Source organism: Stenella coeruleoalba (assembly GCF_951394435.1).
Source record: "Stenella coeruleoalba genome assembly, chromosome: 15".
Taxonomy (NCBI): Eukaryota; Metazoa; Chordata; class Mammalia; order Artiodactyla; family Delphinidae; genus Stenella; species Stenella coeruleoalba.
In genome coordinates, this window is record NC_137161.1 from 53179131 (window position 1) to 53207074 (window position 27944).

Sequence of the window (27944 nt, forward strand, 5' to 3'; positions counted from 1 at the left end):
TCCTTTTAAGGAGCAGATAAAGGCCAGCAGCTAAGGCTCCATGTGAGAACCCACTGGTACGGAGAGCTAAAAAAAGACCCCGGGCCACCCACACCATCCACACCGATGCTTGTGCAAGCCCAGACGCACTCTGCTTCCACCTTGTGGATGTCACCTCGCCCGGGCGTGGAGAATTCACAAGTAACCTCAATATTTGGAAATGTCTCCTCCGACTCCTGCAGGGAGAGGCCATGCACGTATACGGGTAATGAGGCTGCAAGGAGGATGCGGCTCCCAGGCCCAACCACCTTGAGTTTGGACTAAGGATCAGGTCACTAGGTTTGGGGATTTGAGAGGTTCAGGGTGTTTCTACCATGAGTTTTGCTGCTCTGAGAACTCTCCCCTGTCTGCATCCGGGAAACCACAGGACGGAAGGGTGGGGAGGCCTCATCTACCAGGTCGTTTAAGCAGAACCCCAAGAACCACCCCAGATCCCTGCCTCTCCCTCTCCTGCTTCCACCTAGGAACAGAGCCCTGTGCTCCCATCCTCTCTCGGGCCCTAAGGTCTTCACCTTGATCAAGCGCATCACCTCTCACCTGGACCAATGCCAATAGCCACACCCAACCATCTCCTTGCACCCTGACTCTCGCTGCCCCCAGCCAGCTTCGGCACATTTATCAGAGATCTTTCAACGATGCAACCAGATCTCGCCATTGTCCGGCCTCAAACTTGCCAATGCTCCCAAACACTCTCAGAAGAGAGCTCGCTCTCCTGCCCAGGACCTGCCTCTCCCGCCCCAACCTTTGCTGCCTTTAGCTCTCCCTCTCCTGGTCACCCTGCACCAACTGGCCCATTCCTCTCCATCCTGCCTGCAGGGAGGGAAACTGAGTCAGCCTGGACCAGGGAAAGAACGTAGACTGAGTTTGGGCTCGGGCAGGTTCCTTAGTCTCTCTGTGCCCCGGTTTTCTCATCTGCAAAAGAATCAGCCCCACCCAGAGGGTTGAGACAATTCAAGGAGATGATTCTTGTAAAGCACTCTGGACCTTGGACGTGGCTGTCACACCACAAGGATTCAGGTTTGTTTCACCTGCCTACCCTTAATTTCCTCGTCCGCACAATCAGGTTATTGCATCAACTGACCGGGTAGCAAACAGAAGCGGGTGGGGTCGGCACTATGTTACTTTGCTTTCAAGGCCATCGCTGCCCAATAAAAACAGAATATGAGTATATTTGTAGTTAAGTCTTCCTAGTAGCCACATGAAAAACATAAAAAGAAACAGATGAACTTAACTTTTATACACTATTTTATTTAACCACATATAGCTAAAATGTTATTTTGACAGCTAGTGAATAGAACATTATTAGTGAGATAGTTTACATTCTTTTTTTCATAGTAAGTTCCTCAATGTCTGGCATGTGGTGTACACTTGCAGGACATCTCAGTTTGTTCTAAGCACATCTCATGTGGCTGGTGGTTAACAAATAGGACAGCACAGTTCTGGGTGGTTCTGGGGCCTCTGGACCGCTTTGCTCTAAGCCCATAGTGACTGCAGCCCATCAGTTCTGCCATAATGAAGCTGATAGATGCTCAGAGCATCTGTCCACTTCACTTAGTGCCTGGTACCTAGGGACATGTAATAAAAGGTCCTTTCCTGCCACTCTCCCACCAGACCCACACAGGCTGGCCAGACACCTGCCCAAGGCCAGGTCTCATCTATGGGTCTCTGGCTGCCTGACTTCAAAACAATCCAGGGCTCCCAGCTGTGCCCATCAGAGCATGGTGCCTGGTTGTGCAGTGCCAAGGCACACAGACCACAGCCCCACACCCTTTCCCAGGCCACTGGAGCTGTAGCATCCTTGCCCATGGCCATGGGGCAGAGCCAGGGGCACGTGACCTGCTCCAGCCATCCCTCCCTCCTGCCTGAGAGAACAGCCTCTTTCCTGACCTGCCACTCCAGGGAACAGCTCACACCCCAGACACCACGGAGAGGCCACAGCTCTGCCATAACCCCCACCCCGTCGGTCACAGCCCAACTTGCTTTCTCTTTCCAGGTGTCGAGATGGGAACTGGCAGGTTAAGAGTGTGTCTGATGGGGACGGCCCTTCCTCCCTGGCCAGGGCCACCTCACCTTCCAGGCCTGAGTCAATCCCCATGTTCTGGCCCTTGATCATGTCCATGGTTCCTCCCTTTTGGGGTTAATTCTGTCTCTGTAGGTGCCAGCGGGGAGGATCAGTCTCGGAATGCCTGGAATGCACAGGAGCCCACACCTCTCCCAGGAACCAGCCTCCCCAGCCTCGCCCCTCCTAGAGCCCAGAGAAGGGGTCTGGCCTCCTACTTGCCATGTAGGCAGGCTGCCTCCAGGGCCAGCCAGGCCCTAAGCGGCTCCCAGGCAACTTCCAAGCTCATCTTGGGGGCTAGGTGGCTCCCAGCCTCCACCTCCTTTAAACACTGCCTGGCTGAGAGAGCGAAGGCTATCACTCCAGGACACCTGCCCTGCCCCTGCCACAAAGGCACACACAGTAGGTGCAAGAAATGATCGCTGAATATGAACAACTAAACACTGAGAGGACGCACTAGATGCCCATCACCCACTCAGCCCTTTCCTGCAACATCTGCTGAAATCTCGCAGCCCTGGGAGAAGGGCACCCTTATAGTAATTGGGGCGCTTTTCTTAATTCCGTGTATTACGTTATAAACTTTTGGACGAAAAGGATTTACTCATCTCTTGGGTTGGCCCTTCTGTAGCCTTTAATTCGAGGCCTTGCACAGGCTTGGGGCTCAATAAATAGGTATTGAATTGAGCAGACATTTTATAGCACGTAAACAATTCTTATCTCTCCATTTTCCAGATGAAGATAATTGAGGCTCAAACGGGTTAAGAAAACTGCCCAAGGTCACACAGTTGAAAAGTGATAACGCCAAGATTTGAACAGGTGCCAGAGCCATCTCCTCAGAACATGGGGGATGTCAATACTATTCCACAAAGTGACAGGAGATACTGGGGAGGCGGGACAAAGCAGCAAGGCGTGCACCACCCAGGGGAGCGTGATGATTTACATCTTGTTGGCATCTTTATCAGTATAATTAAACCCAGTGGTTGAGTAACAATCAGTGGTGGTAGCTGAGGGTGAGTCATTCTCCTAAGATGTCACCACAAGGGGCTCCCAGCCTGTCCCTCTGAACGGGCCATTGCGGGGAAGGAAATGGTATGAAGAAACGACACGCAGTCCTGCTTTGATCCTAACAGCCCATCATCAAGGCTGGTACTATTATTGCTTGCAGTACAGATAAAGAAGCTGAGCCTGGGGAGGAAGGGAGAATTCCCTGGAGCCAGAAGGTCAGCGTTTATGCTGGTGACTGCTGCCACCCCCCGCCAGTTTTTCAGATCGTCAATATTTCTAGATATTCAGTAATTGCTGAATAAATTTTCACCCCCACCCCCAAATCCTTGTCCTCTCTCTGCCCCTCTTACAGGCCCTGGGGAATAAGTCCTTCTCCATTACCAAGTCATGCCACAACTACTGAAGCCTGTGCGCCTAGAGCCCATGTTCCGCAACAAGAAAAGTCACTGCAATGAGAAGCCCGCGCACCGTAACGAAGAGTAGACTCCACTCACTGCAACTAGAGAAAAGCCCGCATGTGGCAACAAAGACCCAATGCAGCCAAAAATAAATAAATAAATAAATAAATAAATAAATAAATAAATAAATAAAATGTTTGCTCAATTCAACACCTATTTATTGAGCCCCAAGCCTATGCAAGGCCTGGAATTAAGGGCTATGAAAGAGCCCCCACCAAAAGATAAGTAAGTCCTTATTGTCCAGAAGTTTATGGTCTAATAGGCAGGATTAAGAAAAGCACCCCAATAACTGTAATTCTAAAGATTCAGATTGCCTGGGTCAGGGTATTTTCATCCATTCTGCCCCATTTAGGCCTTGTATCCTAACTTGATTGTGAAAATACAGCTCAGTCCAATAAAATGCAGGGAAAGAGCAAGAAGGAAACAAAGAGAAAGCATGATAATAGGAAATACAAAATAATATGGCAGGAGTAGGTCCAAACACATCATTCATTACAATAAATGTGCATGAGTTAAATTCACCTGCTAAAAGATAAGACTCTCAGGTGAGAACGGGAAGACAAAAAAAAAAAGCCAGCTCTATGCCATTTTATAAGGCATGTACCTAAAACAAAATAACACAGGAAGGTTGAGAATAAAAGAAGAGAGTGCGACAGACTAGGCAACTGCTGCTTTAGCTCTTTTAAAGGAAGAGCAAGGTGCATATAACTCTATGGACAAGTTATATTGCTCATATACTTAAGGCAATCAGTGAAAACATGGGATTTGATGGCTGCACATCAAAAGACTGAAGTCTGGGCCCTGCTTCACTGATTCTGACTTAACTGGTCTGCAACAGGACCTGGGCATCACCTTCAAAGCTCAGATGATTCTAACGTGCAGGCAGGGCTGGGAACAAGGGAATGAACCACAGTCTTGTGTTACAGGGTTAGGGGAGCAGATTGAGGAAGAATCCCCAGGTCTCTGCAGGAAGGAAGTCTTGTAGAAAGCAATACCCAGGAAGCACCCAACAAATACCAGATTGACTGGTCAACTGACTGATAGGCTCCCTACTAGAAACTTCCATGGTAATTAGCTGGGTGTGGAGGAACTTACTGTCTATAAATCCTGGGGAAGTAGGTTCTAAAGTGAGAGGGCTGCTGGTGTAGTAACTCCGGCTCCGTTTCATGGCCCAATCTGTTTCTGCCCAGGGAAGACCTCCCCAAAAGTGTGTGCTTTGGGGCTTTCATTACAGACACACACACAGAAGTTCAAGCCACTTTGGGTAACACCAAGGCGTGTCTTGGAGATTTCTGCAAGGTTTAAATGGGGCTCAAGCCAATCTCAACACTCCCGGTTGTTACGACGTCATTCCGGGTTTGAGACCAGTGGACAAGGAGTACTGGCCTTGGTTTATGAAGCACCTACTATGTGCCTGATGCTTCACACATGTCACGTCCAGTTCTCTCCATTATCCTACACACCTCTGATTTGCAGATTCAAAACAGACCTCCCACCACTGCTTACAGAGCACCTGCTGTGTGCTAGGCATTGTTCCAGGGATGTGGCAGTGACCACACAGCCTGCAAAGCCCCTGCCTTCATGAAGCCCAGAGTGGGGCAGGAATGTGGCCAGCAGCACAGCTGACAAGAGGCACAGCTGGACCTGGAAGTCAGGTCTGCATCTCCCAAACCCAGGCTGTTTCTATTCTACCCACCAAGCCCTCCATCCCTGCCTTTAGCTTCAGCTTCCCTCTCAGTAACATGGGGGTTTTGTTGCCCAGTTTACAGTTGAGAAGAGTCAAGCTCCTTATCCGGAGCAGCAGGACTGCAGCACTCTCTGTTCTTGGTGGCATAAACTCAGAATCCTTCCTCAACCTTCAACTAGAACCAAAAAGTCTCCACGCCCAGGATGGAGAAGTGAAAACCTTAAAAGCCATGAGTCTGAAATCTGAGCCCAGGCTGCTGGCGCAGCAAAGAATTCTGCACGTGACTGTTTTACTGCAGCTGCTCAGCCTTCCAGGGTCAGCAGGCCTTGATGGGGTGGAGCTACTGGCCAGCGAGCAGCCCATTGTGCATTTATCATATAAGACCTGACAAACCCTCTGCCCAGGAAAGGATGGGCTGGCGACCAGCTGGGACACCCTACCAGCCAGCTCGCCTGCTCCCAGCTCATAGCAGCTGAGACTCTGAAACTCTGAGCCTCACCTGGAAAAGACAGATGAGGGTAATATATTCTAAGAAAGACAATACAGTCATAATTTAGGGAGGTTGTTCCAAGCTAGGACTCAACCTCAGAGGCTGTCATGTGTTCACACCTTTCCCAGTTCCCATCCTGTTGTCCCCTCCCCCACTTCTGAGACTCTCCCTTTGTGTCTCTCCATCCAGAAACCTCTGGCTTGTCCTCCATTTTTTAAAAAGATAAATAAATAAATTTATTTATTTATTTAATTTTTGGCTGTGCTGGGTCTTCACTGCTGCACGTGGGCTTTCTCTAGCTGCGGTGAGCAGGGGCCACTCTTTGTTGTGGTTTATGGGCTTCTCATTGCAGTGGCTTCTCTTGTTGCGGAGCACGGGCTCTAGGTGCACGGGCGTCAGTAGTTGTGGCACGCGGGCTCAGTAGTTGTGGCACATGGGCTCTAGAGCGCAGGCTCAGTAGTTGTGGTGCACGGGCTTAGTCGCTCCGCGGCATGTGGGATCTTCCCAGACCAGGGCTCGAACCCGTGTCCCTTGAATTGGCAGGCGGATTCTTAACCACCGTGCCAAGGAAGCCCTTGCAGCCTGTTTATGGAGCACACAGAAGATGGGGGATGGGACAGGGGACTCTCTGCTCAGGCCCTCCCATGCAGGAAAGGGAAGGGCTCCACCTGCCTGGAGGCAGGAAGGGGCACCTGGGGCCTCCCTCCCCAGGCTTAGGAGGATGGAAGACAGAAGACCCATCAAAAGCAGAGAGAACAAAGACCAAGGACCATTTCTGTCTTCGCACTCCTGAGACAGGCTGGGGCAGGCAGGCTGGGGCAGGCAGGCTGGGAGAGTGGCAGGTGGCACTGGCAACGCCCCGCACAGCCCTGCCTAGAGCAGAGAGGAGCTGGGACTCCTGGGTCCTCCTCCCTTGACAAAGAGCCTTGGAAACGCTCCCAAAGGCAGCTTCTCCCCCAGCCCCCAGGGCCCTCCAGAGGTCCCTCACCCTCCTTAGAGTGTTGCCTAAAAGGTATGAATTGAGCTCAGCCTCTCCCCACAAAACTCCCTGCTCCCAGATGAGTGCCCTGACCATGCCTGAAATGCCACCATTAGCAGCCATTGTTCTGTTCTGAATCTAATTTACTAGGTCTCGTTCCTTCTGCCAAGCGAACTGGGCAAGTGAGGGCAAAGCCAGAGAGAGGAGAGGCAGAAAGGGCTGCTGGGCGGAGTCAGGGATACAAAACCCAATGACTCCACCATCTGGCCTGCAGCAGTCCCAGAGACAGCTGCCACCAGCCCCAAGTACAGGTGGGGAGACCTAGTTTCCCTCCCCAGGGGCCCTGAGCCCCCCGCATCAGCCATTTGTGAGCTGTGAGCCCAAGGTGAGTGCCTTTACTATTGGCCTCAGTGTTACCCTCTGTGAAATGGGACACCACCACCAGCCTGGCAGGCTCGGTGTCAGAATGAGATGCTATAACGTCCATGGCCATGCTGGGAGCACAGTAGGTGTTGAGAAATGGCTGCGTGGACCACTCGGTCCTGGTCACCCACATGGTGGGAGGTGGGCTTTGCTGACAGGGCCCTCCCCCAAACTGTTCAAGCTTTCCAGCTTCACTGATCAGTGCATGAGTGTCTCTCCATGTGTCTTCTTTTTTTTTTGGCTGTGCTGCGCGGCATGTGGGAGATTAGTTCCGTGACCAGGGATTGAACCCATGCCCCCTGAATTGGAAGCCCAGAGTCTTAACCATTGGACCGCCAGGGAAGTTTCTCCATGTATCTTCTTTTTTTAAAAAATATTTTATTTATTTATTTGGTTGCATCAGGTCTTAGTTGTGACACAGGGGCTCCTTTATTACGGCTCGCTGGCTCCTTAGTTGTGGCATGCGAACTCTTAGTTGCGGCATGCATGTGGGCTCTAGTTCCCTGACCAGGGATCGAACCCGGGTACCCTGCATTGGGAGCTCAGAGTCTTAACCGCTGTGCCACCAGGGAAGTCCCCCTCCATGTGTCTTCTTAAGTGGGGGTCCATGTGAATGCTGGGGTGATTTGAATGAGAGTCAGCTGACCTCCTGCCCCACTTGGGCTGTAGCCTCCACAGCTGGAAGAAGACCAGCTGCCTGGTCACCTCTGGTCTTAGCACCATTCTCATCTTTAACAGCAGTGTGTGATTACCAGTATTGGCTGCCATGATTTACTGAGCACTCACTGTAAGCCCTGGTCTGGGGCTGGGCCCATCACATGCATTATCTTGCTTGATCCACTAGTGACCTCACCAGCTGGGTGTTCCTGCATCACTCCCATTTCACAGATGAGGAAACTGAGACTCAGAGGTGTTACCTGATCTGCCCAAGGTCACACAGCTTAGGAGAGACAGAGCTGGGGCTTCAACTCAAACCTGGATGGCATCAGACTCTATGCTTTTAACCACCGAGAGGCCCAGGGTACCCCAGCTGGCTTCCAGGAGGACACGCAGCTCTTTCACCAGTCTCCAAAGCCTTGGGCCCTGCCTCCCACATAGGGCACCCCCCCCCCATTAGGACTGGGCCATTCTTGCAGGACTGTGCCCAGGTGAGGTCAGGAAGCGAGCCGAGGCTGTTGGGTGCTTAGTGGGGCCCAGGCCTGTGTGGAGGGGCAAAATTAGCCCCATTTTACAGATAGGGAAGCTGAAGCTCACAGTGAGGCCAAATTTGTTTGCCAAAATCAAACACAGGCAGAATTCAGTCTAACTCCAGAACTGGATCTAACCACTCCATTTCTCCCAATGACAGGGCAGACACCTCCCCAGGAAGTCCTCCCTGATAGCCCAGGTCTCCCCGTAACCCTGACAGCCCTCACTTCAGACCAGTCAGGGAGCACCAGAGCCATCGGGCTGGAGACCTCGTCTGTCCATCTCTACATCCTCCCGCACCAGGCTCCCATCACCACCACGACACAGTCCTGTAACCATACTAGTAATTAAGCAAAATTCCATCAAGTGCAGAGAGACTGTCAATGTCTCTTCCACATCCACCCCCACCGCCTGGGAATGGTACCCCCTGAGTTGTGCAGTGCACTGCCTGTCCATCATGGCATCCAGCCCAATCCCAGACACATAGTAGGTGCCTATTCGAATTTATTCAATAGTTATAATCATCATAGCTGCCGTGGACTGAGGCTTCCTATAATTCTCAACCCTTCCCTGCATTATTTCATTTAATCCTCATGCCAATATCACCAGGCAGGTACTACTTTTATGCCCATTCTACAGGTGAGAAAACAGAGGCTCAGAGAGGCCAAGCAGCTCTCTCTAGGTCGCACAGCCGGGAAGCACGGGCTGGCTGGAGCTGTACTCTCAGCCACAAAGCAGGGCGGTAGGACCAGGGCCCCTGCTGAGCTGGATACTATCCTCAGTGACCTGAACCATCAGGCCTGATCCTGTCATTAGTTCAGGTGTGCACACCAGTTCCCATACCTGTCATTAGGAACCAGGGCAATGAGAGCAGCTGAGTTCACACCCAGTTTCAGCTGCTAAAAGGCTGACAAACAGGGAGGGGTGGTTTTCTCCAAGGGGGCTCTCCATTCACTAATTTCTGTTCACTTGCGCAGTCCAAAGCCCGTGACTGCTGGGTGTGAAGGTCGCAAGTCCTGGTTCCTGGATCCCCTTTGCTGGGGACAGGGATGCTGACCCTCAGGCTGGGTAATTCCTATGTGCTGGGGGCATTCTCTCCATTGTTACATGTGCTCCTCCCAGCAACTCTATGCAGAAGATATTAGCACCATCCCTGCTTTGCAGACAAGGAAACTGAGGCTCAGAGAGGTTTCTGCCCACAGCAGATGTAGCAGAGCTGGGACCAGAGGTGAGGAGCTCCTAGCCTCCTCAATGCTGAATCTCACTGGCAACCCCGCCCGCCTTCCCCCAGACAGAGGAGGAGGGCCCCAGAAAACTCAGGGTGCAAGAATAACTTGGGGGTCAGCACCCTGTGACCAGCAACCACATCTTAGAGTTACAGGTACAGGGCTATGCACTCGGTAACACTCAAGAGATTCTTGTTGACAGAATTGGGCAAGAGGCAACCCCCCACCCCACAATCTGGTCCATGAACTTGTCCCCACCAAGGGGAAGGGGCAGAGGGACATGCTGGGCTTGTACGACCATGGGCACCTGGCTCCTACCCAGGGCTGTGACTGTGTGGGGCCACGGGGGTGTGATGGAAGAGTCTCTCACCCCATCTTGGGGAGAGAATCAGAAAGGCTTCCTGGAGAAAGAGATCTCTAAGCTGAGATCAGTCATTCAGCCAGGGGCAGAGGGTGGCTGCTTTGGGCCAGGAGTATTGAGAGGGGCAGGACCTGTGTCCTTGCCACCCTGAGTCCCTGAAGCTGTAAAGGATGGGAATTCCTTCCTTCCTACCCTCTGCTGGGAAGGTCAAGACCCTCCCAGCTTGTCTGGATTCATTATAACTTTTGTTAGGTCCAAGCCCAGCCCTTGGGGAACTGGATGGATGGAGAGCTGGAGGAAGGGGGAGCTTGAGGGATGGGGGAGGCAGAGGGCAGGGCGAGGCTGGCCCATCTCCTGGTGCGTGGGTGTGTGTGTGTGTGAAGGACTGGAGGGGCCCCAGTCTTGGTGGGGGGAGAACAGAATAGTCCTCCGTGCCTGGCACGGAGCATTTGATTGTGCAACGTCTGAAAGAACATTTCAGGGACTGGACGGGACCCCAGCTGGGTTTGAGAGCCAGCTGGACTCAGCCACAGAGGAACAGCACGCAGGGCCCTGCCCATTCCCTGGGGATGTGAAAGACCAGGGAGGCTTGTGTGTACGTGTATGTGTGTGTGTGTGGGGGGGCGGGAATCTTGGGAGGGGAGGGGAAGAAATGTCTTTGAGCTTGAAACAATGCAAAGGAGAGAGGGGGCAGTGGGGTCACAGGACAGGGGAGTTTCTGAAAGGACTGGAACTCAAAGAAATGGAAGGCTCACACTCCCCATGCCAGTGCCCAGGTCGCCTGCACCTGTCAGACAGGTCTGCCCGGACTGGACCACAGGGGCAGGGTGGGAGCCCAGGCCAGAGTGTCCTCACTTTCATCTGGGGCCTGGGAGGGAGTGAGGGACAGCTTTCGGTGGAGGGGGTGTCTCAGGTGAGGGCACTTTGGCGTGGATACTCCCAGGCAGGTGGGCTATGCAATTGCTGAGTTCCCCACCTGCCTGAAGCCCCTTGTCGAGAGAAGTCTGGTAAAGGCTCCCTCCCAGCTAGGAGGCCCCGCCCCATTTTCCTTAGAGAGAGGACAAGGCAGGGTCTGATTCTGCCCCCACTCTCGATCTTAGCATCTCCAGTTATGAAGTGAATACATTAGGCTTAAAACCGACGTGGGCTGCCGTTTCAAAGCAAACACATTGAGACACGTTATTCCCTTCCCAGGCAGCCCTGAGAACCCGAGGCTTAGAGACGCCACCAGTTTCGGGGCTTTGTGATTTTTCAGGGGGCAGCCACGCCCCTAAGAAATCACGGAGGGAGAAGGCCCCATCGTCTCTCAGCCGATGCGCAGACCCCGGGGCGGGTGGTGGACAAGGGGTGCCTCAGCCCAGGTTCCCCCAACCCGACCCCACACCCACCGGTTCCCCTGCACCAGGTTCTGGAGCGCAGGATGGCAGGTGCTGGGAAGTGCTGCCGCAGGTGGCACAACCCCATCAGGCGCCCCCCCCCATCCCCGCCTGCCTGACGCCAGGAGCACCTGCGCGCTCTCCAAGAAGCACTGGTGAACGCCCGCCACTCAACGCCTCACGCTCCAGCTATATTTCACGGCCCGAGTGCGCCCCTAGACGATGCTTAGGTCCCCTGCGCACCCCACTCCCCGGCCTTGGGTGTAGCATCCTCCAGAGGACACACCACTCTCCACCCTGGCTCTCCTGCTTCCTGGCCCAGGAGGACCCCTGGCGCAAGGGCGACTCCGCAACACCGAGGTCCCCTGTACCTCCAGCTAAGTTCCTCGCCCTCTAAGCACCCAAGCCAGTGCTCTCTGGGCTCCTAGAACTCTCCGGTGCCAAATAGCGGGTTTTCCCTCGGCGCCCCCAGCCCATCCGCATCCCCACCTTGGCGGTGCTTCCCAGCTCAAGGGTGGCCCTCGGGCCCCGCGTTCCCGCGAGTCGCGCACTCCTGGCTGGGTTCCCAGCCCCCTGGGCCTCCCAGGACAGTGCTTCCTGCGCACCCCCCCATCCCCTCAGCCCTCGAGGCTCGACTGTGCCCCCCACGACCTGGGCGGTGCATCCCGGCCCAGCGCGCCGCCAAGCGCGCTGCGCATGGGCGCCTCCTCACCTGCGGGTCCGAACCGTGGGGCTGTATTTGCCTTTGTTTCTCTTCTTGAAGAGCGAGTTCATGGTGGCGCTTGGGGTGGGCGGGTGGGACGTCGGGTCGCGGCGCCGGTCTGGGCACTGGGCTGCGGAGGCCCCGGCGCGCACCAAAGGGCGGGCAGCGAGCACAGGTGAGCGAGCGGCGGCGCTGGAGCCCCGAGTGCTGCGCGGCGGCGGCGCGCGGTCACTACTCGCGGGGGGCGGGGCTCTCGCAGGCCACTGGCTCTCCCAGCCGCTCCCGAGAAGGTGGTGCTTACCTTCCCGGAGGAGGGGCACCAGGCGGGCGGGGCTTCCAGGCTCGTGCGGCGCCGGGCCAGATCGAGTGGGGCGTCCGCTCTGGACTGGGGGTGGGGACACCGGGTCTTGTCAGGACACAGCCCACCGCCCAGCACGGACATTCTAGATGCTGGGCAGGCGGGCGGGGGCTCACTGGCCACTTTCCCGAGCGTGCTCAGTATCCCCCTCACACCCGCGCTCCGGGCCTGGCTCCCCCCTGACTGAGGGCCCCATCTGGCTCTCTGCTGCCCCTCTTGGGCATCAGCTCTCCCTTCTCGTTGGCTGAACCCAGGTGGGTGCCCACCTCCCAGGTGTGGCAGACACTGGATGGGTCTCTATGCCTCGGATAGCTAGCGAATTACATTCAGGTGGTAGCAGTGTCGATGGTAATTGAGAGAAGGGAGCTCTGGAGTGCGCCCGCCTGAGTTCAAATCCTGCCGCTACAGTCAGCTGACTCCTTGGCAAGGCTTCTTGCCGTTCCCAACCTCAGTTTCCTTATTTGTCAAACAGTGATAACAACTGTCCTCCATCCCATAGGAGGTTCCTGTAGTTAATTCACACAAAGCACTTAGCACAGCGCCGGAAGTGCCAAGTTAGACTCTGTGCCAGCACGAGTCCAGGTTAGACCGTGGCCCTGTTGCGCCGTGTGCCAGTAGAGAAGGCTGCAGTTAGCAGACAGTGAACTGAGTCTGGAGGTGAGCCAGAGTGGGGCCCTGGCAGCGGGGAGGGTTCAGCACCACTCTGGAGGGCGCTGGGGGTTCTGAGCTCAGCTGGGAAGGAGGAACACACATTCCCCCGGGAGATGCCAGAAGGCATTGGAGATAAGCTATGGCCAAAGGGCTCAAATGGGGAGCAATGAGGTCTGAGAGGCAGAGAAAAAGGGGCCCCCACTGGGTATCCAGAGTCCTCAGGGCAGTCCCTTCCCCAGCTGTTTTTTATTTTAAAAATAAGGAGGTGGGGCTTCCCTGGTGGCGCAGTGTTTGAGAGTCCGCCTGCCGATGCAGGGGACACGGATTCGTGTCCCGGTCCGGGAAGATCCCACATGCAGCGGAGCGGCTGGGCCCGTGAGCCATGGCCGCTGAGCCTGCGCGTCCGGAGCCTGTGCTCCGCAACGGGAGAGGCCACAACAGTGAGAGGCCCGTGTACCGCCAAAAAAATAAATAAATAAAAAATAAAAATAAAATAAAAATAAGGAGGTTGGTGGGGAAGTTGATGCCTACAGGCTTTTCCTGTCCCAGACCCCAGAGCATCTGAGAATAATGTCCTTTAGGCCACTGGTGTCCCTGCCACCAAAGGACTTCAGTTTTGAAGCGTTACAGAGACTTTAGGAAAACCTTATTCCTAAGGGGGCATCTGCAGATGGGCTTAAGCGGGTCTGTGGATCCTCCTACAGTTGCTTTCAAAATGTGTGTGTCCAAATGTGCATTTTTGGGGGGAGGGTCTATCTCTTTCAACGGGTTCATTCATTGACTCATTCAACAGACATGAACACTCTCCCAGCCTTGGCTGCCTGGTTCTTCTGCGTTGATGAGGAAAGGGAAAAACCAAAAAAACAGCAAAGAGCCTTTCTCTTAAGGGAGGGGGAATGACACATATTAATAATAATAGTAATAATAATAATAAATTGATGACCTCAAATTGTTAACCTTTCAAAAGGAGGGGGAACGACACATATTAATAATGATAGTAATAATAATAATAAATTGATGACCTCAAATTGTTAACTTTTCAAAGGGGTCTGGGGACCTAAAAAGGATAAAGGACCCTGGGGGGTGCCGCAGCTCAGGATCTCCAGGGGAGTTTGTAAAATGCAGATTCCAGGGCCTTGACACACCCCCAGCTCCTGACTGGGGAGCACAGGAAGGGTCCCAGGAATCTGAACTTTTAGCAAGTGCCCCTGGTGGTCCCTGGCCTCTTATGAGAAGTCAGGAGTGAGGGATCCTGCCTGCAGCTCCCCACCTGCTCAGGTGGAGAAACCTGAACAGACCTTCCAGTCAAAACTAACCTTTCTTTCCCCTCTGAACTTGGCTCTGCCTGGCTGCTCTCTCAGACGCCCGTCCTAGGTAGGGAGTTCCTCACAAGGCAGCCGAGGGCTTGAGCAATTCCCTCCATCCTGAAGGGACTTCCCTTCCCAAGTCTGAGGTTAGGACAGGGCTTGGCCGGCACCTAGAGACTGCAAGTCCAGCCAGCCGACATTGGGAGCAGGTGTCAGGGAGGAGCCAAGGCTTCAGCACACAGGCTGGGCAGGCGCAGGGACCCGGGGTCTACAGAAGCCCGAACTGTGGACAAAGCTTGCTCACCCAGGACCCCTTCCTGCACCCCAGGTGAGCCAAAGGGCTCAGGAAGGAACACTGTCCATCACCCTGCTTTGTGGCACAACCCTGCGTGGAAACCCTTTTCCTTCCTTCTCCTGACTACCTTTCCCTTGGAGGCTAAACCTACCTTAGGGAACGTTCATGGCAGTAGTGTTGCCAGGGAGGAGGCCCTGGAAACAACCTGCTGGCCACTGGGATCAGGGTCAGGTGGTTAAATAACCCAGGGCATATCTACACCGGGAAGACCATGCAGCTGGAAAAGAATGAGATGTCATATATGTAGTCAGGCACCAGCAGCAAAGTGTGAGGGAGAAGCAGGGAATGTATGTGCATATACACACAGAAAACTTCTGGAAGGTTCCACAACAAACTGCTAGCCATGAGTCCCCTCAGGAGAGAAATCTGAATTTTCATTATACGCTCTTTTATAGTGTTTGGATTTTATTTTATTTTTTAAAATTTCCTTTGGATATTATTTTTATATGTACTTAGATTGCTTTTCCAATGGCTTTTTTCAGCTACTCTTTAAAAACTCATTTCAAAATGACCCAAGCCTGGCATTCCCTCTTCCCAGAGCCTTCCCTGCCGCCCTCTCCCCTGCCCCCTCCCCACTTTGTGCCCCTCTGTCAGTGCCCACTCAGTACCACACTCTATGGTACTAACCTCCTTCCTTGTAGGACATTCTGACTGGACTGAAAGATACTGGTTGATAAGGATTTTGGAAGATATAACACTTGGGCAAAATAGAACCCATGCTGAGGAAAGAAGCCTCTCTACCTTCAAGTTGCTGATAGTCTAAGGTCAGAGACAAAGATACAACAACTACAAAGCCAGACTTCCCTGGTGGTCCAGTGGTTAAGAATCCGCCTTCCAATGCAGGGGACGTGGGTTCGACCCCTGGTCAGGGAACTAAGATCCCACATGCCGTGGAGCAACTAAGTCCACGCGCCACGACTAGAGAGCCTGTGCACCGCAACGAAGGACCCTGCAGGCTGCAGAGAAGATCCCACATGCCACAACTAAGACCCGATGCAGCCAAATTAATTAATTAATCAATCAATTAATTAAAAACAAATACAAAGCCAACTGGGATGAGTCTGGGGAGAAGAGCGTTATCAGAGCTCTGAAGATGGGGAGGAGGGGGAGCAGCCTGGGGAGTCCTGGGGTGGAGTCCTCGCTCAGTCCTTTTCAGTTATGTGAACAGCTTGTGGGCAGGTCATTTTGTCTCTCTGAGCCTCAGTTTTCCTCATCTGTGGAATGGGCACAACTATAGCATCCACCTCCTAGGGTGAGATCCCATGTGTTAAGCACTTGGTATGCCCCCTGGCACTGAGTGAGGGCTCCACAAATGGGAGGGGATTACCTCTGCAGCTGGAGGCTCGTGCTCATGGGGTTGAGGGTTACAAGCAATTACAGGAACTCCTCCAAAATGTGTCAGAACTCTGGACTTCTCCAAACTTTCATATCTTCCTTCTCCACACCTCCTAGAAAAGTGAAATTTGGCTTCTGAGAGGGAACCTAAGTAGAGACCTCCAGGTTAGCAGGCTTGAAGCTCAGCTGCTGAGTGACACCTGTGACACATGATTTAATGCCATTTCTCGTTTATTGAGGACCAACTCCGTGCCAGGCAACATGGCATGTGGCCAACATGCTTCAGCTGATTGACTCTCCCCAAGGACCCATACCGGTGAAGCCTTCCCAGTCCTCCCCCGCAGGAGGAAGCTCTCTTATCTCATGTTCCAGGGAAGAGTACTGAGAGGCCCCGTGCCCAGCTGGGCTGGTTCCTGGGTTAGCCTGCTCTGGCCCCGCGCCCTCAGACCCCCACCCGCCTCCACCCTCCTGGGCTCGGGCATAGGGGCCAGGCTTCCGCTGACTAGGCTGGGCCCAGCCCAGGTGCTTCAGGGAGAATTAGCAGATTGAGGGAGGAATTTGAGTTGTGCTGCACCATCCCTCCTCCCTCCAGTCTCTAAAATCTGGTTTCTGAGCTGGTGCTGCTGTGTATGTGTGTGTATGTGTGTGCGCGCATGTGTACACGCGTGTGCACGCTGCTCTGTGGGCAGGCCGGACGGGATGGGAGCTGTGACCTGGCCCTGTGAGTTCTCCTCTGGGCAGATGGGATTTGTTTGCTTCCATGGAGCCCTCTTATGCCAAGTGACTCATCTGCTCTGCCTGTGCCGTGGGGTGGGGTCTCAGGGAGAGTGTTTGCTTTCCTGCGGTTTATGTGACGGTTAACCTCACGGAGATAGTACCCGTAGGGCCATCCTGTTCCCTGGCAACCAGGCCCCTGAACTCTGTCCCCTCCCTACAGCTGGGCCAGGCTGCCGGCTCCCAGGAGGACCACCACCTTCTGAAGGGTCACCCACACCCTCCCTATTTGCTGTCAATGTTTCCCCAGCAGCTGGAGAGGTGCTCACTCACTCCCTGGCTGGCTCGGGTGTTTCTGTGAACCAGTTTGAAACAAGAAGGGCAGCATTGCCCCAGTCCTGGAGAGAGGGGTGTGCAGGTTCCTTACCACAGAGCCTTTTCCTCCTAGGGCGGAGGCCCAGCCCATTCTTCTGCAGACAGTCATTCTCCCATCTCCAATGGTATGGCCTCACCCCAATCTGGGGAGCATTTAAAAATACAGATTCCAAGGTCCCTCTTCTGAGATTACAGGTGGGTGGGTCTTGGTACAGCCCAGGAATCTGCATGTTAACAAACACATACTCCCTGGGATGCTGAAGCGTGTGGGTTCCTGGGCCACCCTGAGAAACACAGCTGTGAACAGAAAGAGATGCAGCCCATGCTCAGGCCCTGGTCTATACCTGCCTGGGAAGAACCCACAGGCTGTAGCTTGAGGCCAACCTCTGTTTGAATCCTGGCTCTGCCATACAACCAGCTGTGTGATCTTGGGTATGTGGCTTAACCTCTCTGAACCGGGTTTCCCCATCTGTAAAATGGGGATGAGCCAGCGCTTGGTGATGTGTGCAGAGCACCTGGCATGGAGGTCCCTCTCCTCCCTGCCCTCCAAGGGGACAGGAGGGGGCTGACCCAGCTTCACCCTGAGTTTTGTAACATGTATTTACTTTTCTTGCAAAACAATGCAGGGGATGGAAAATCATGTTGGCCCTCCAGCCCACATGGGCTGACACACTCAGCCCTGGGCTGGGGGCCTAGTGAGCTCCCTACAGCCCCCCTGGGACCAGAGGGGAGGCTGGGCCCTGGCAGCAGGGACAGGAGAAGGTACATGGTGAGTCACCCACTCGGCCTGCCCCTGAGTCATCCCCCAAGAATGTGATTCAGGCCCCCACCGGCCCAGGGCCCCTAGAAGGCTGCCCCATCCTGGCCACCTATTTACTGCCTGCCAGGCAGCCCCACTCTGCTGCTCCCCAAGGGAGCCACTGCTCAGATGACCTTCCTGCTGGCCCTCTCTGGATGCAGGTGTGCACCTGTACACCTATGTCTGCTGTCAAAGTATTCAAACAGCTCCTGACCAGCGGTTGAATAGGGGCTGGAGGTCCTGGCCACCCTGGCCCTTGCCCCAGGACCCAGCCACTGAGGGGTTAACCCTCTGCTCAGCAGGGGAACTCTTGGACCTGGCCTCACCCACAGGCTGGCATCCACTCTGGCCCAGCCAGACTGCCCCATCATCGCATCTTGTAGATCCAGGCTTCATCTTGAACTCTGGGTGGCTTTCCAGCACAACCTACCCCACATCTCTGGACACCTCTTTTCAAGCCCATCCTTGGGCCTCTTAGATCAAGCTGTGAGGGCCACTCAGTGAGGAGGTCACGCTGTCAGGGCAGTGAGTGGAGCTGGGTGGGGCCATGGGGCCAGACAGGCTCTGCCAGGCCTGGGATCCTCGCAGGACAGGTTATCCAACCCAACCCCCAAACTCCCCTCCCCACGACCAAGCTTACTTCCTCCTGCCCTGCCTGCCAGGGCTCATGCTGCCCAGACCGGTGGGGCTACATTTCTGGGGCCAGTGTGTTACAGCCCCTGGGAATGGCCTAGGTCAGGAGGGCAGGACCCCATTCCCTCCTGTGCCTGGGGGCCTGAGTAATGGCCAGGCCAGGCCACAGGGGAGAGAATATGGAATCAAATCAGGTTTTAGCTTGAAGCCAACCTGGATTTGAATCCTGGCTCTGCCATGCGCCCAGCTGTGTGATCTTAGGCAGGGGGCTTAACCTCACTGAACCTCAATTTCTCCATCTGTAAAATGGGGAAGAGCCAGGGAGCTAAGATGTCAAATCCCAGCTCCTTCATTTCCTAGCCATGTGACCCTGGGGAAATGTCTTCAACTCTCCGAACTTGGGTTTCTCCATCTGCAAAATGGGGACTCTCTGGCACCTGCTCCATAGAGTCTTAAAAGGATTCAGTGAAGTAAGACACATAACAATGACACACAATAACAACATCTGTTGAGTGTTTACTATATGCCAGGCCCTGTGCTAAGTGCTTGGCTCAGAGGGTCGGCACTGTGTTTTCTAGCTTCGTTGAGGTGTGATGGGCGTACAACAGAGTGTATATATTTAAAGTGTACCATCTGATGAGTTTTGACACAAGCACACAATGGTGAAACCATCGCCACAACAAAGATGACAAACTGGCCCTCTTCCTCTCCCCATTTTTCAGATGTGGAAACTGAAGCTCCAAGGCATTCAGTGCCTGCTCAGGAAGGTCAGGAGGGGCCTCAGGATTTAAACCCTGCGGTCTGAGCCAGCACCCTTGTCTCCACCTCCACCACCATTCAGCAGGTGCCAGGCACAGAGTAGGTGCCCAGTGTCATGTTGAATGAATGAATGAGTGAGTGAATGAGAGGGTCACTGCACCATGGTCCTGGGGAAGATCCCCAGAGGAGGACCAACCAAGGGCTAGTAGGTCCTGAGTCAGGACAATGGTGGAAGAGAAGGGAGTTATTCGTCCATTCGTCCAATATTTATTGAGCACCTACTATGTAACAAGTCCTGCTCTAGGCACTCAGGATACAAGTGGAATACAATGGACACATGTTCTTGCCTTCAGGGAGTTGGCGGCAGAGGACTGGGGTGGGGACGGTGTAAGTATGAGGTCCCTGGTGGATGATGGCACCTCTCCCATGTCCCCAAGGATGGAGCACCCCAGGCACAGTCACAGACTGGGGGTCCCGGGGATACTGTGAGGAAAGTGTCCAGACCCCAGGCTGAGGCTGGTTGGAGCCTCTCACTGGAGGCAGGCAGGGACCCCAGGTTCCCTCCTCCTTCTCCTCCCTCCTGAGCATCACTGATGTTTCCATGGGAATCAGGTTTCTTTGTCCCGAGGGGAGGATCTTGACCTCTTGCCCACAAAGTGCCTCCCACATGTTCACCCATCCATTGATGGAGCACCTACTGTATACCCTGTCCTGGAGACACAGTAGCTAACAAGATACAGCCTGTATGCCCCGGTCTGGGACGAGGAAGGGATAGAAAAGCAAGCCGACAACCGCATTTAAATAAGTGAAATGACTTAAATGCCCATCCACGGGGCAGTGGCAGATGAACGATGAAAGCATCAGGCTCTGGAAAGGTGGATGGGGGTCAGGAAGGCGGGGGTCCGTAGGCCTTGCAGGAAAGGAAGTCTAGGCTGTAGCAAGTGAACCAGTAGGTGCTGTGTTTTTGCCATTTGTGATTTAAACTAGAGCTGCCCCTATGTCCGCGAGTTTGCCTGTCTACCCCAGTCTGGACCTGCCCGGGCCCTTTGTCCACTCTCTCTGCTGAGGTCAAACATTCCTGCTCTGGACCCAGAAGGCCCAGTCACCACAGGCTGCCCTCCCGGGCCATTCTCTGGTCACTGGCTCAGTCTTAATCCCTCACCCGGGCTCAGGCCTCGGAACCGATGAGTCAACACAAGCCGGCTCTGGACAAACACCCCCTCCTCCTGGCCCTGGGGTCCCTACTCCACACCCACCCAGTTCATCCTCTTCCCAAGAAAGGGTGCAACCTCTGCTGGTCCAGGGATGACTCAGAGCAGCCCTGGCCAAAGGAACTTCCTGCAATGCCGGAAATATTCTGTATTTTAAGGGAAGCACGAGCCACGTGTAGCTATTGAGCGCTTGGAATGTGGCTCGTGCAACTGGATGTTTAATTTTGTTGTTTATATTTTTTATTTACATGAACATATGACATGTTAAATAGCTGCCTTTGGGACTTCCCTGGCAGTCCAGTGGTTAGGAATCTGCACTTGCATTGCAGGGGGCGTGGGTTTGTTCCCTGGCTGGGGAGCTAAGATCCCGCATGCTGTGCAGTGTGGCCAAATAAATAAATAAATAAATAGCTGCCTGTGACTGCTGACTGTCACATCGGGTGGCCCCAGGCAGAGGGGAGAAGTGGATGGCCCGGAACCCTGGCCTCTCCTCAAAGCAGGGGCAGCTTGGGGTAGGGGCTGGTTGGGCAGCTAGGGCCTCAGGGACTGAGCTGTGGGGGTCACTTGGGGTCTGTTGAAGGGGCCAAGTTTAGCTTTCAGAGCCTGAGGCTGTCTGCCCCTAGCCCCTTGGTCTGACCCAGCTTGGTGGGCAGAATCATGACCCGAGCTGACCTCTTGATGTTGGAGTGCCATCTCCAGCACCATGGGCCAGCCTCCTTCATCCCTCCCAGACCTCTGACTCAACGCAATCGCAGCCCTACCTCTTCCTCTGCCCGTCCCTGCTCCCCGGCGCTGATCTGACTTGGATGGGGGGCTGGCGTAACATCTAATCTGCTGAAAGGCAAGAGCGACACTCCTCCTTTCAACCTAGAGGAGTCAGAGGCCACAGCGGTCCTGGCCCAGGTCCCCGTGAACACAGAGCTTGGGTGCAGGGGCTTTGCTTTTGAAAGTGACCCTTGGGCACAGGAGCAGGGACATGGGGGAGAGCACCCCAGGAGAGGCAAATCAACCCAGGGTACAGTCGCAAGCTGGGCCCTGCAGTGGGCTAATGGTGGTCCCCCAAAGACAACAAGTCCAAGTCGTAACCCCCTGCAACATGGAAATGTGAACTTATTTGGAAAAAGGGTCTTTAAAGATGTAATGAAACTAAGGATCTCAAGATGAGATCATCCTGGATTTACCGTGGGCCCTGCATCCAACGACAGGAGTCCTTATAATAGAAAGGCAGAGGGAGACTGGAGACAGAGACACATCAGCAGAGAAGGCCATGGGATGCCCGACTTAGGCAGAGATTAGAGAGATGTGGCTTGAGGAAGGAAGAAGAGGCCACAAGCCAAGGAACACAGGCTACAGAAGCAGGAAAAGGCAAGGAAACGGATTCTCCCCTCAGAGCCTCCAGAAGTACATCCCTGCCGACACCTTGATCGTAGCCCAGCGCGGCTGATTTCAGGTTCTGACCTCTAGAATTGTAAGATAATACATTTGTGTTGTTTTTTAAGCCACTAAAGAGTGTGCTGATCTGTTACAACAGCAGTGGGAAATTCATACATGGGGTCCCTTCTTCCCTTCCCCACAGGGGACTTTATCTGCCACCATCATGGTGACTCTGGGCCAAAGGAAGGTCATGGGTGGAGGTGGAAGAGTAGGGGGTCAGGGAGTGGGTGTCTCCTTCCCCTTCCATCTCAACGCCATGCTCTCAACAGAGTCTCATGGGAGATGGACCCTCTCTCCAAGCTGGCACTATTTACCACTATTTTGTTTCAGACTTTTCCAATGTGATTTTTTTTTATTATTGTGATCAAATATACATAACATAAAATTTACCATTTTAACCATTTTTAAGTGCAAGTTCAGTGGCATTAAATACACTCACACTGCTGTGCAACCATCACCACTATCCATCTCCACAATTTCCTCATCTTGCAAAACTGAAACTCTGCACCCATTAAACATTAACTCCCCACTCCCCCTCTCCGTGCCCTGGCAACCACCCTTCTACTTTCTGTCTCTGTGAACTTGACGACTCTAGGTATCACATATAAATGGGATCATATAATATTTGTCCTTTTGTGTCTGGCTTCTTTCACTGAGCATAATGTCTTCAGGGTTCATCCATGAACCTTTCCTTCCTTTTTCAAGGCTGAATAATTTCCGCATTATCCCCATGTTAAAGGAGGGGACACTGCAGCCACATACACTGCAGGGACACTGGAAGGTAACAGAGCCAGAACTCACACCCAGGCCAACCTGACTCCGGCACCCAGCACTCACCACTGTGCCGCCCAGCCCCCTCCCTAGCTCCCTGCTGACTCTCCTGGGGCATCCTACCTTCCTTTCACTTCCTCCCCTCCTCACTGAGAGCTCCTGGGGCTCAGAGGCTTTACTTGCCTTTGGACCCCAACTCCACATGTAGCGCCTGCTGGAATCCCAAAGCCTGTGTGGAAGTGACTGGACTTGGGGGTGGGCTGGGGGTTGAGGTGGGTGGGGCCTGGCTGTATGGCCCTCTGGGTGAGGCTCCCCTGGACTCAGCCTCCGCTCAGTTAAAGTGGCCCAATGACCAGGACAACCACACAGAGTTGTGCAGGCTACAACCTACATACCTGTACATGGCCACCCTGCCAATGACCCTGATGGCCCTGGAAGGTCCCCAGTCTAGGAGGTCTCTGAGCTCTGCTCTTGGGAGGAGGAAGAAGGAACAGGATTAGGAGCAGCCCAGGACAAATGAGATGCGAGGCAGAAAGCAGACTGAGGGTTGCTGGAGCTGGGGGGAGGGAGGAAGGAGGAGTGACTGCTTGATGGGTATTGGTTTTCTTTTGGGGTGATGAAAATGTTCTGGAACTAGACAGCAGTGATGGATGCAAAGCCTTGTGAATGTACTAAAAGCCACTGAATTGTACACTTGAAAATGGTTAAAATTTGTAATTTTTATGTTATGTATGTTTTATCATAATAAAAAAAATGTCCCACTCTCTCCAGCTTCAGCACCCTCCCAGGGCCTTTATGTATTCTAGGGCCCAGATCAAGGGCCGCTTGTGTCCCCACAAGGGTCTGGACTCTGGACCCTCTCACTCCCCACCAGCTCCCCCGCCCCCTCCCCGCAGTGTCACATTAAGCTTTCCGAGGACATTTCCCTGCAGGATGCCTTCTGGGGGCATCTGTGTTTGGATTGGGCCCAGTGTTTTACTCAAATAAATGCATTACTGATGGCTGAATTTCCTGTGGCAGTGGCCCGACTGTGGGAAGATATTCAAACATGCGAGGTGGTTTCTGGAGTCTTCAAAACCCACCATACCAAAAGGCAGCTGTGGCTCGGTCATTCTCACAGGGCAAGAAGGAAGCGGCAGATAGAGGCTGAACGTCCCGCCCCTGAGACTGACTTCATGCCTCCAAGTGTTCCCATCGAATCAGCCCATTCTTTTGGTACCTCCTCAGTCCCGAACCAGGATGCCTGGATATCTTTGCAGCTCAGGCTGGGAAATCACATCTTCTGGGTACTTCCGCTGCAGCCCTGGGGCAAGAAGTCCTGGGTTTGAGTTCCTTACTAGCTGTGTGACCTAGGGCAAGTTACTCAACCTCCCTGTGCCTTAGTTTCCTTGTCTTTATAACAAGGATCAACAGAGTTTTGGCCTTAAAAGGCTTTTTGCTTTGTTTGTTTTCATTTAGGTATCGTTATATAACATAAAATTAACCATTTTAATGCATACAAGTCAGTGGCAATTTAGTGCATTCGCCGTGTTGTGCAACCACCACCTCTGTGGAGCGCAAAAACATTTTCATCCCTACAGGGGTTATTTTTGAGGATTAAATGTGTGAATGTTTGTAAAGCCTTCGAACTGTGCCTGATACAGCACGTGCCAAGTAAGTGCTCAATAAACTGTAGGAGTGATTGATAGGAATAGGAAGCACGTGGCAGGTGGTGCTATTACTAATTCGCTTCTCTTGGCTGGAGGAGGAGGGAGTGAGACCCTCATTCCCTTCTAGGCCCCATTTTCCACTTTGAGCTCTCTGTACCCACGCAGCGGTCGCACCCCCCACCCCCCGCACCCCCCCCCCCCCCCCCCCCCGCAACCCAGTGGCCTCCTCACCGGTTGCGGGCAGGGGCGGCGCTGATGGTAGCCAGGAGACCTGGAGACTCCCCGCAGTCTCAGGGCCTCTCCTCTGCTCCTCGTGACTTTTCTTGCCCCCAACCCCTTTATCTCCCACGCCAGCTCCTACTCCCCCAAGCTGCCACCTTCTGTGGCCAAGAAGACACGAGTGGGGTGGCCAGGACGATTCAGCCTGGGTGGAAAAGTATAATAGGAGCGTGAGCACGCCCACAACTGGGAGGAGCTCTTGCGAGCGGACCTCCCCCACTTACGAGAGCGCACCGGCTCCCTCCCCAGGGCTGGCATTTACTCCAAGCATCCTGGGATCCCCAGGCGCTAGGAATGACCTCCAAGATCCCCCCACACTCCAAGATCCCCCCCAGGCCTGTCCGCTTAGAAGAACCACTTGGGGAGCTTGTTAAACAAGCACGTTCCCAGGCTCTTCGAGCAGTGCACGGGATTTCAACATGCACCCTGCTGAGGGAAGTCTTAGGAGTTGGAGAGTTTGGGATATATTGCTCCGCCCCACCTTTCCAGGTGTAAACATCCTAATTAGTGGTTACTTTGTGCCAACTCAATGCCTTTCGTGCTGTAACAACGGCCAACAGTGTGAATGCTCACTACGCGTCCTGCACTGACGCCCAGGAGGAGCATGAGTTTCCCTGATGAACCCCGGGTCCAGCGATACACCCCGGACTCCCATCTTCCTCGACAATTCCCCTTGGTGGCGACCCCAGGAGCCATGGACTGTCGTTTGCTGCCACCTTGTGGCAGGGAGGGGAACCGTGTGCTCCATTTCCATTCTTGATAACCTTAACCAAGAAAACGCAGAGTACTTACCCGTGTTCCATGTCCCCAGTAAGATCCTGCGGACGTGGGGCAGATGAATAAGAAGACACGGTCTCTTGCCCTTGCGGAGCTCACAGTCTCCTGGGTCAGACCTACAAATAAATAAAATGAATGAATAAATAAGGTGATTACAGAGTGTGACACACGCTAGGAAGGAAGCAAACGGGCTCTTTATCACAAGCTGCAACCATATATTTGCTAAACAGAGCGCTGTCTGTCTCCCTGTACACACTCTCCCTGCCCAGAACTGTGGGCCACGCAAGGGCAGGCAGCTTGTCTGACTCCCTCTTGCAAATGGGTGAAGTCACACAGTGCTGGCACATAGTAGGTGCTTAGTAAATGTCAAGTGAATGAATACACGGATGACAAGGCTGTCCAGAGCCAGCTTCTTGGCTCCTCCAGGACAAACAGATGGGGAGAAGGAAGGGAGGGCTGTGGGAGGAAGGCTGGGTCCCCGGGATCCTGGGAGGGCCGGGAGGGTTTACTTGTGAGCTAAAGTGAGAAGGATGGGAAATCGTCACCCTCCCGGGGAAGCCCCAGTCCACCCTGTTTTAAATTGTACCCTCACTCCGCTCGCTTCTTGAATCCCTTCCCTGGTTATTTTTTCACCTTGGTATTTCCCCCCATCTCACATAGTACTATACATTTGCCTTATTTATTTGATGTCTGTCTCCCCCACTGAAATGTAAACTCTACGAGGGCAAGGATTTTTTACCTGTTGTGTTCACTGATGACTCTCCAGCGCCTAGAAAGGCCTGACACTTAGCAGGAGCTCTGTAAAAGCAAGCATGTGAATGAAAGATGCACGTTGGCGTCTTAGGGCAGGGCCAGAAGGGCTCTGGGGCGTAGCCAGTGGAGGGAGCAGATTCAGAGCCCAGGAGGAGGGGGTTGACCCGAGTTAGGGAAGGGGCCAAACGTGAACTGTACTAGGGCCAGCGGGGCTGGGTGGGGCAAGGGTTCGCCTGGGAGCAGAGCTAGACTGGGGTTGGAGCCTTGGGGCGGGGTCTTCCTGGGGCTGAGCCACCCCTGAGGCTGCGTGCTTTAGGGGCGGGACCCTATGGAAGCGTGGCCTGCAAGAGGAGTGGCCAGTCTGGAGAAAGGGCCGGGGTGGGGGCGCGGTCAAAGAAGGATGCATAAAAATGAAGGGAGGGGCTAAGGCTGGGGTGGGGCCAGTCTGGGGCGGGGCCTGTCCAGGGGGTAAATCTGGGCGGGGCCGGGGCTGAGCGGAGAGGGAGGGCGGGGGCGGGGCCAGGCCAGGCCGGGACCTCCGCTGTCCTGGGTCCTGGAGCGCTCCCCCCTCCCGCAGGCCCCTCCCTGACCCGCCCGGACGCAGGGTGTGCTGGTCAGGACGCCCCGCGCTCGGCGATCGCCGGCCCGGACTGCAGGGTCCAGCGATCGCGGTTGCGCCCCGCCCCAGGTGCTGCGCTCTGGGCCAGGCGGCCGCGGGGGATCCGGGCGGGCTCAGCTCCGTGCTGCCGCGGGGCTGCGTCTCGGAGACTCCGAGGGCTAGGGTGAGCGGGGCTTCGGGGGACCTGTGCGTGCATGCGTGTGGGCGCATGCATCAGTGTGTGTGCGTGTGTGTGAACCTCTATGCGCATCCTAGAGGGGATGCTGTGTGCGAGCATGGAGTTGAGTAGGTGCGTGCTCCAGGGAGCTGGGCGTGTGTGCAAAGTTGAGTGCGTATGCAAGGGCGGTCTCGTGTGGGAGGGGAGTCGTGCATGTGTGCGCGTGTGTGGCAGAGACAGTGCGTGTGAAATTTGGTGAAGACTGTGTGCGTATGTTAGGGTGTCTTGGAGGAAAATGGGAGGGCAGGTGCAATGATTCTTGGGGGGACTGCAGGGTCGGGACGCCCATGGTAAGCTGTGGGGTGCAGTGGGTGAATGAATTGTGGGAGTGTAAGAATTGCGAATGTGTGTGCTTCCAGGTGGGTGGCTTTATGGGGTTTTCCGGGGGCCCTCAGCATGAGGATGGAGGAACGTTTGGGGGTACTGATTGCTCCTGAGGAGTGAGTGTGGTCTGGGGCATTGAGTAATGGACAGGGCAAGTGTTTGGGGCATGGCCCAAAGTAATTTGGGAATCACATCGGCCCCTTTGCTTTGAGGGCAGGGGAGATGTGTGGATGGGGCCAGAGGGATGGGCCTGCCCCTTGCTGGGGGAGCAGTGGGCAGGGTTCCTGCTTCCCGTGGAGGGAGCTGCTCCCTCACCAGATACCCTCACCCAGGCTCTGTGCCCATTCCTGCCTGGCTGGCTTCCGCTGGTGGTCCTGCGAGAACATGGTGCAGAAGTATCAGTCTCCTGTCTGCGTCTACAAGTACCCATTTGAGTTGGTCATGGCGGTGAGTGACCTCTGACCCTGGGGCCCCTTGTGTAACAGTTGGAGGGAAACAAGAGGTCAGCTATGATGGGAGGGAGACGGAGACCCTTGGATCCCCAGATCAGAAGGAATTAATGAGCTACTCCACTAACCTTGTGGGTCCAGCTTCTAACCAGGCCATCCCACCTTTCCCCACAACTTCTAG

The 27944-nt window shown here is 54.3% G+C and overlaps 2 protein-coding genes across 4 annotated transcripts in view; one reads left to right on the forward strand and one right to left on the reverse strand.

The window, feature by feature from the left end:
• Positions 1-12071, reverse strand: part of PPL (periplakin) — a gene marked incomplete at its 5' end in the record, with an annotated part of 43275 nt that extends 31204 nt beyond the window's left edge. Inside the window, one exon of one of the 2 annotated variants that reach the window (XM_079899119.1) lies at positions 12004-12071. In XM_079899119.1, coding sequence (XP_079755245.1) covers positions 12004-12065 — 62 coding nt within the window. The remainder of the gene's footprint in view (positions 1-12003) is intronic. The other variant, XM_079899118.1, reaches the window with a different exon arrangement.
• Positions 12072-27268: 15197 nt separating this feature from the next.
• Positions 27269-27944, forward strand: part of SEC14L5 (SEC14 like lipid binding 5) — a 38694-nt gene continuing 38018 nt past the window's right edge. For both annotated transcript variants that reach the window (XM_079945135.1, XM_079945136.1), the window contains exon 1: positions 27269-27761. In XM_079945135.1, coding sequence (XP_079801261.1) covers positions 27537-27761 — 225 coding nt within the window. In that variant the 5' untranslated portion in view covers positions 27269-27536. The remainder of the gene's footprint in view (positions 27762-27944) is intronic.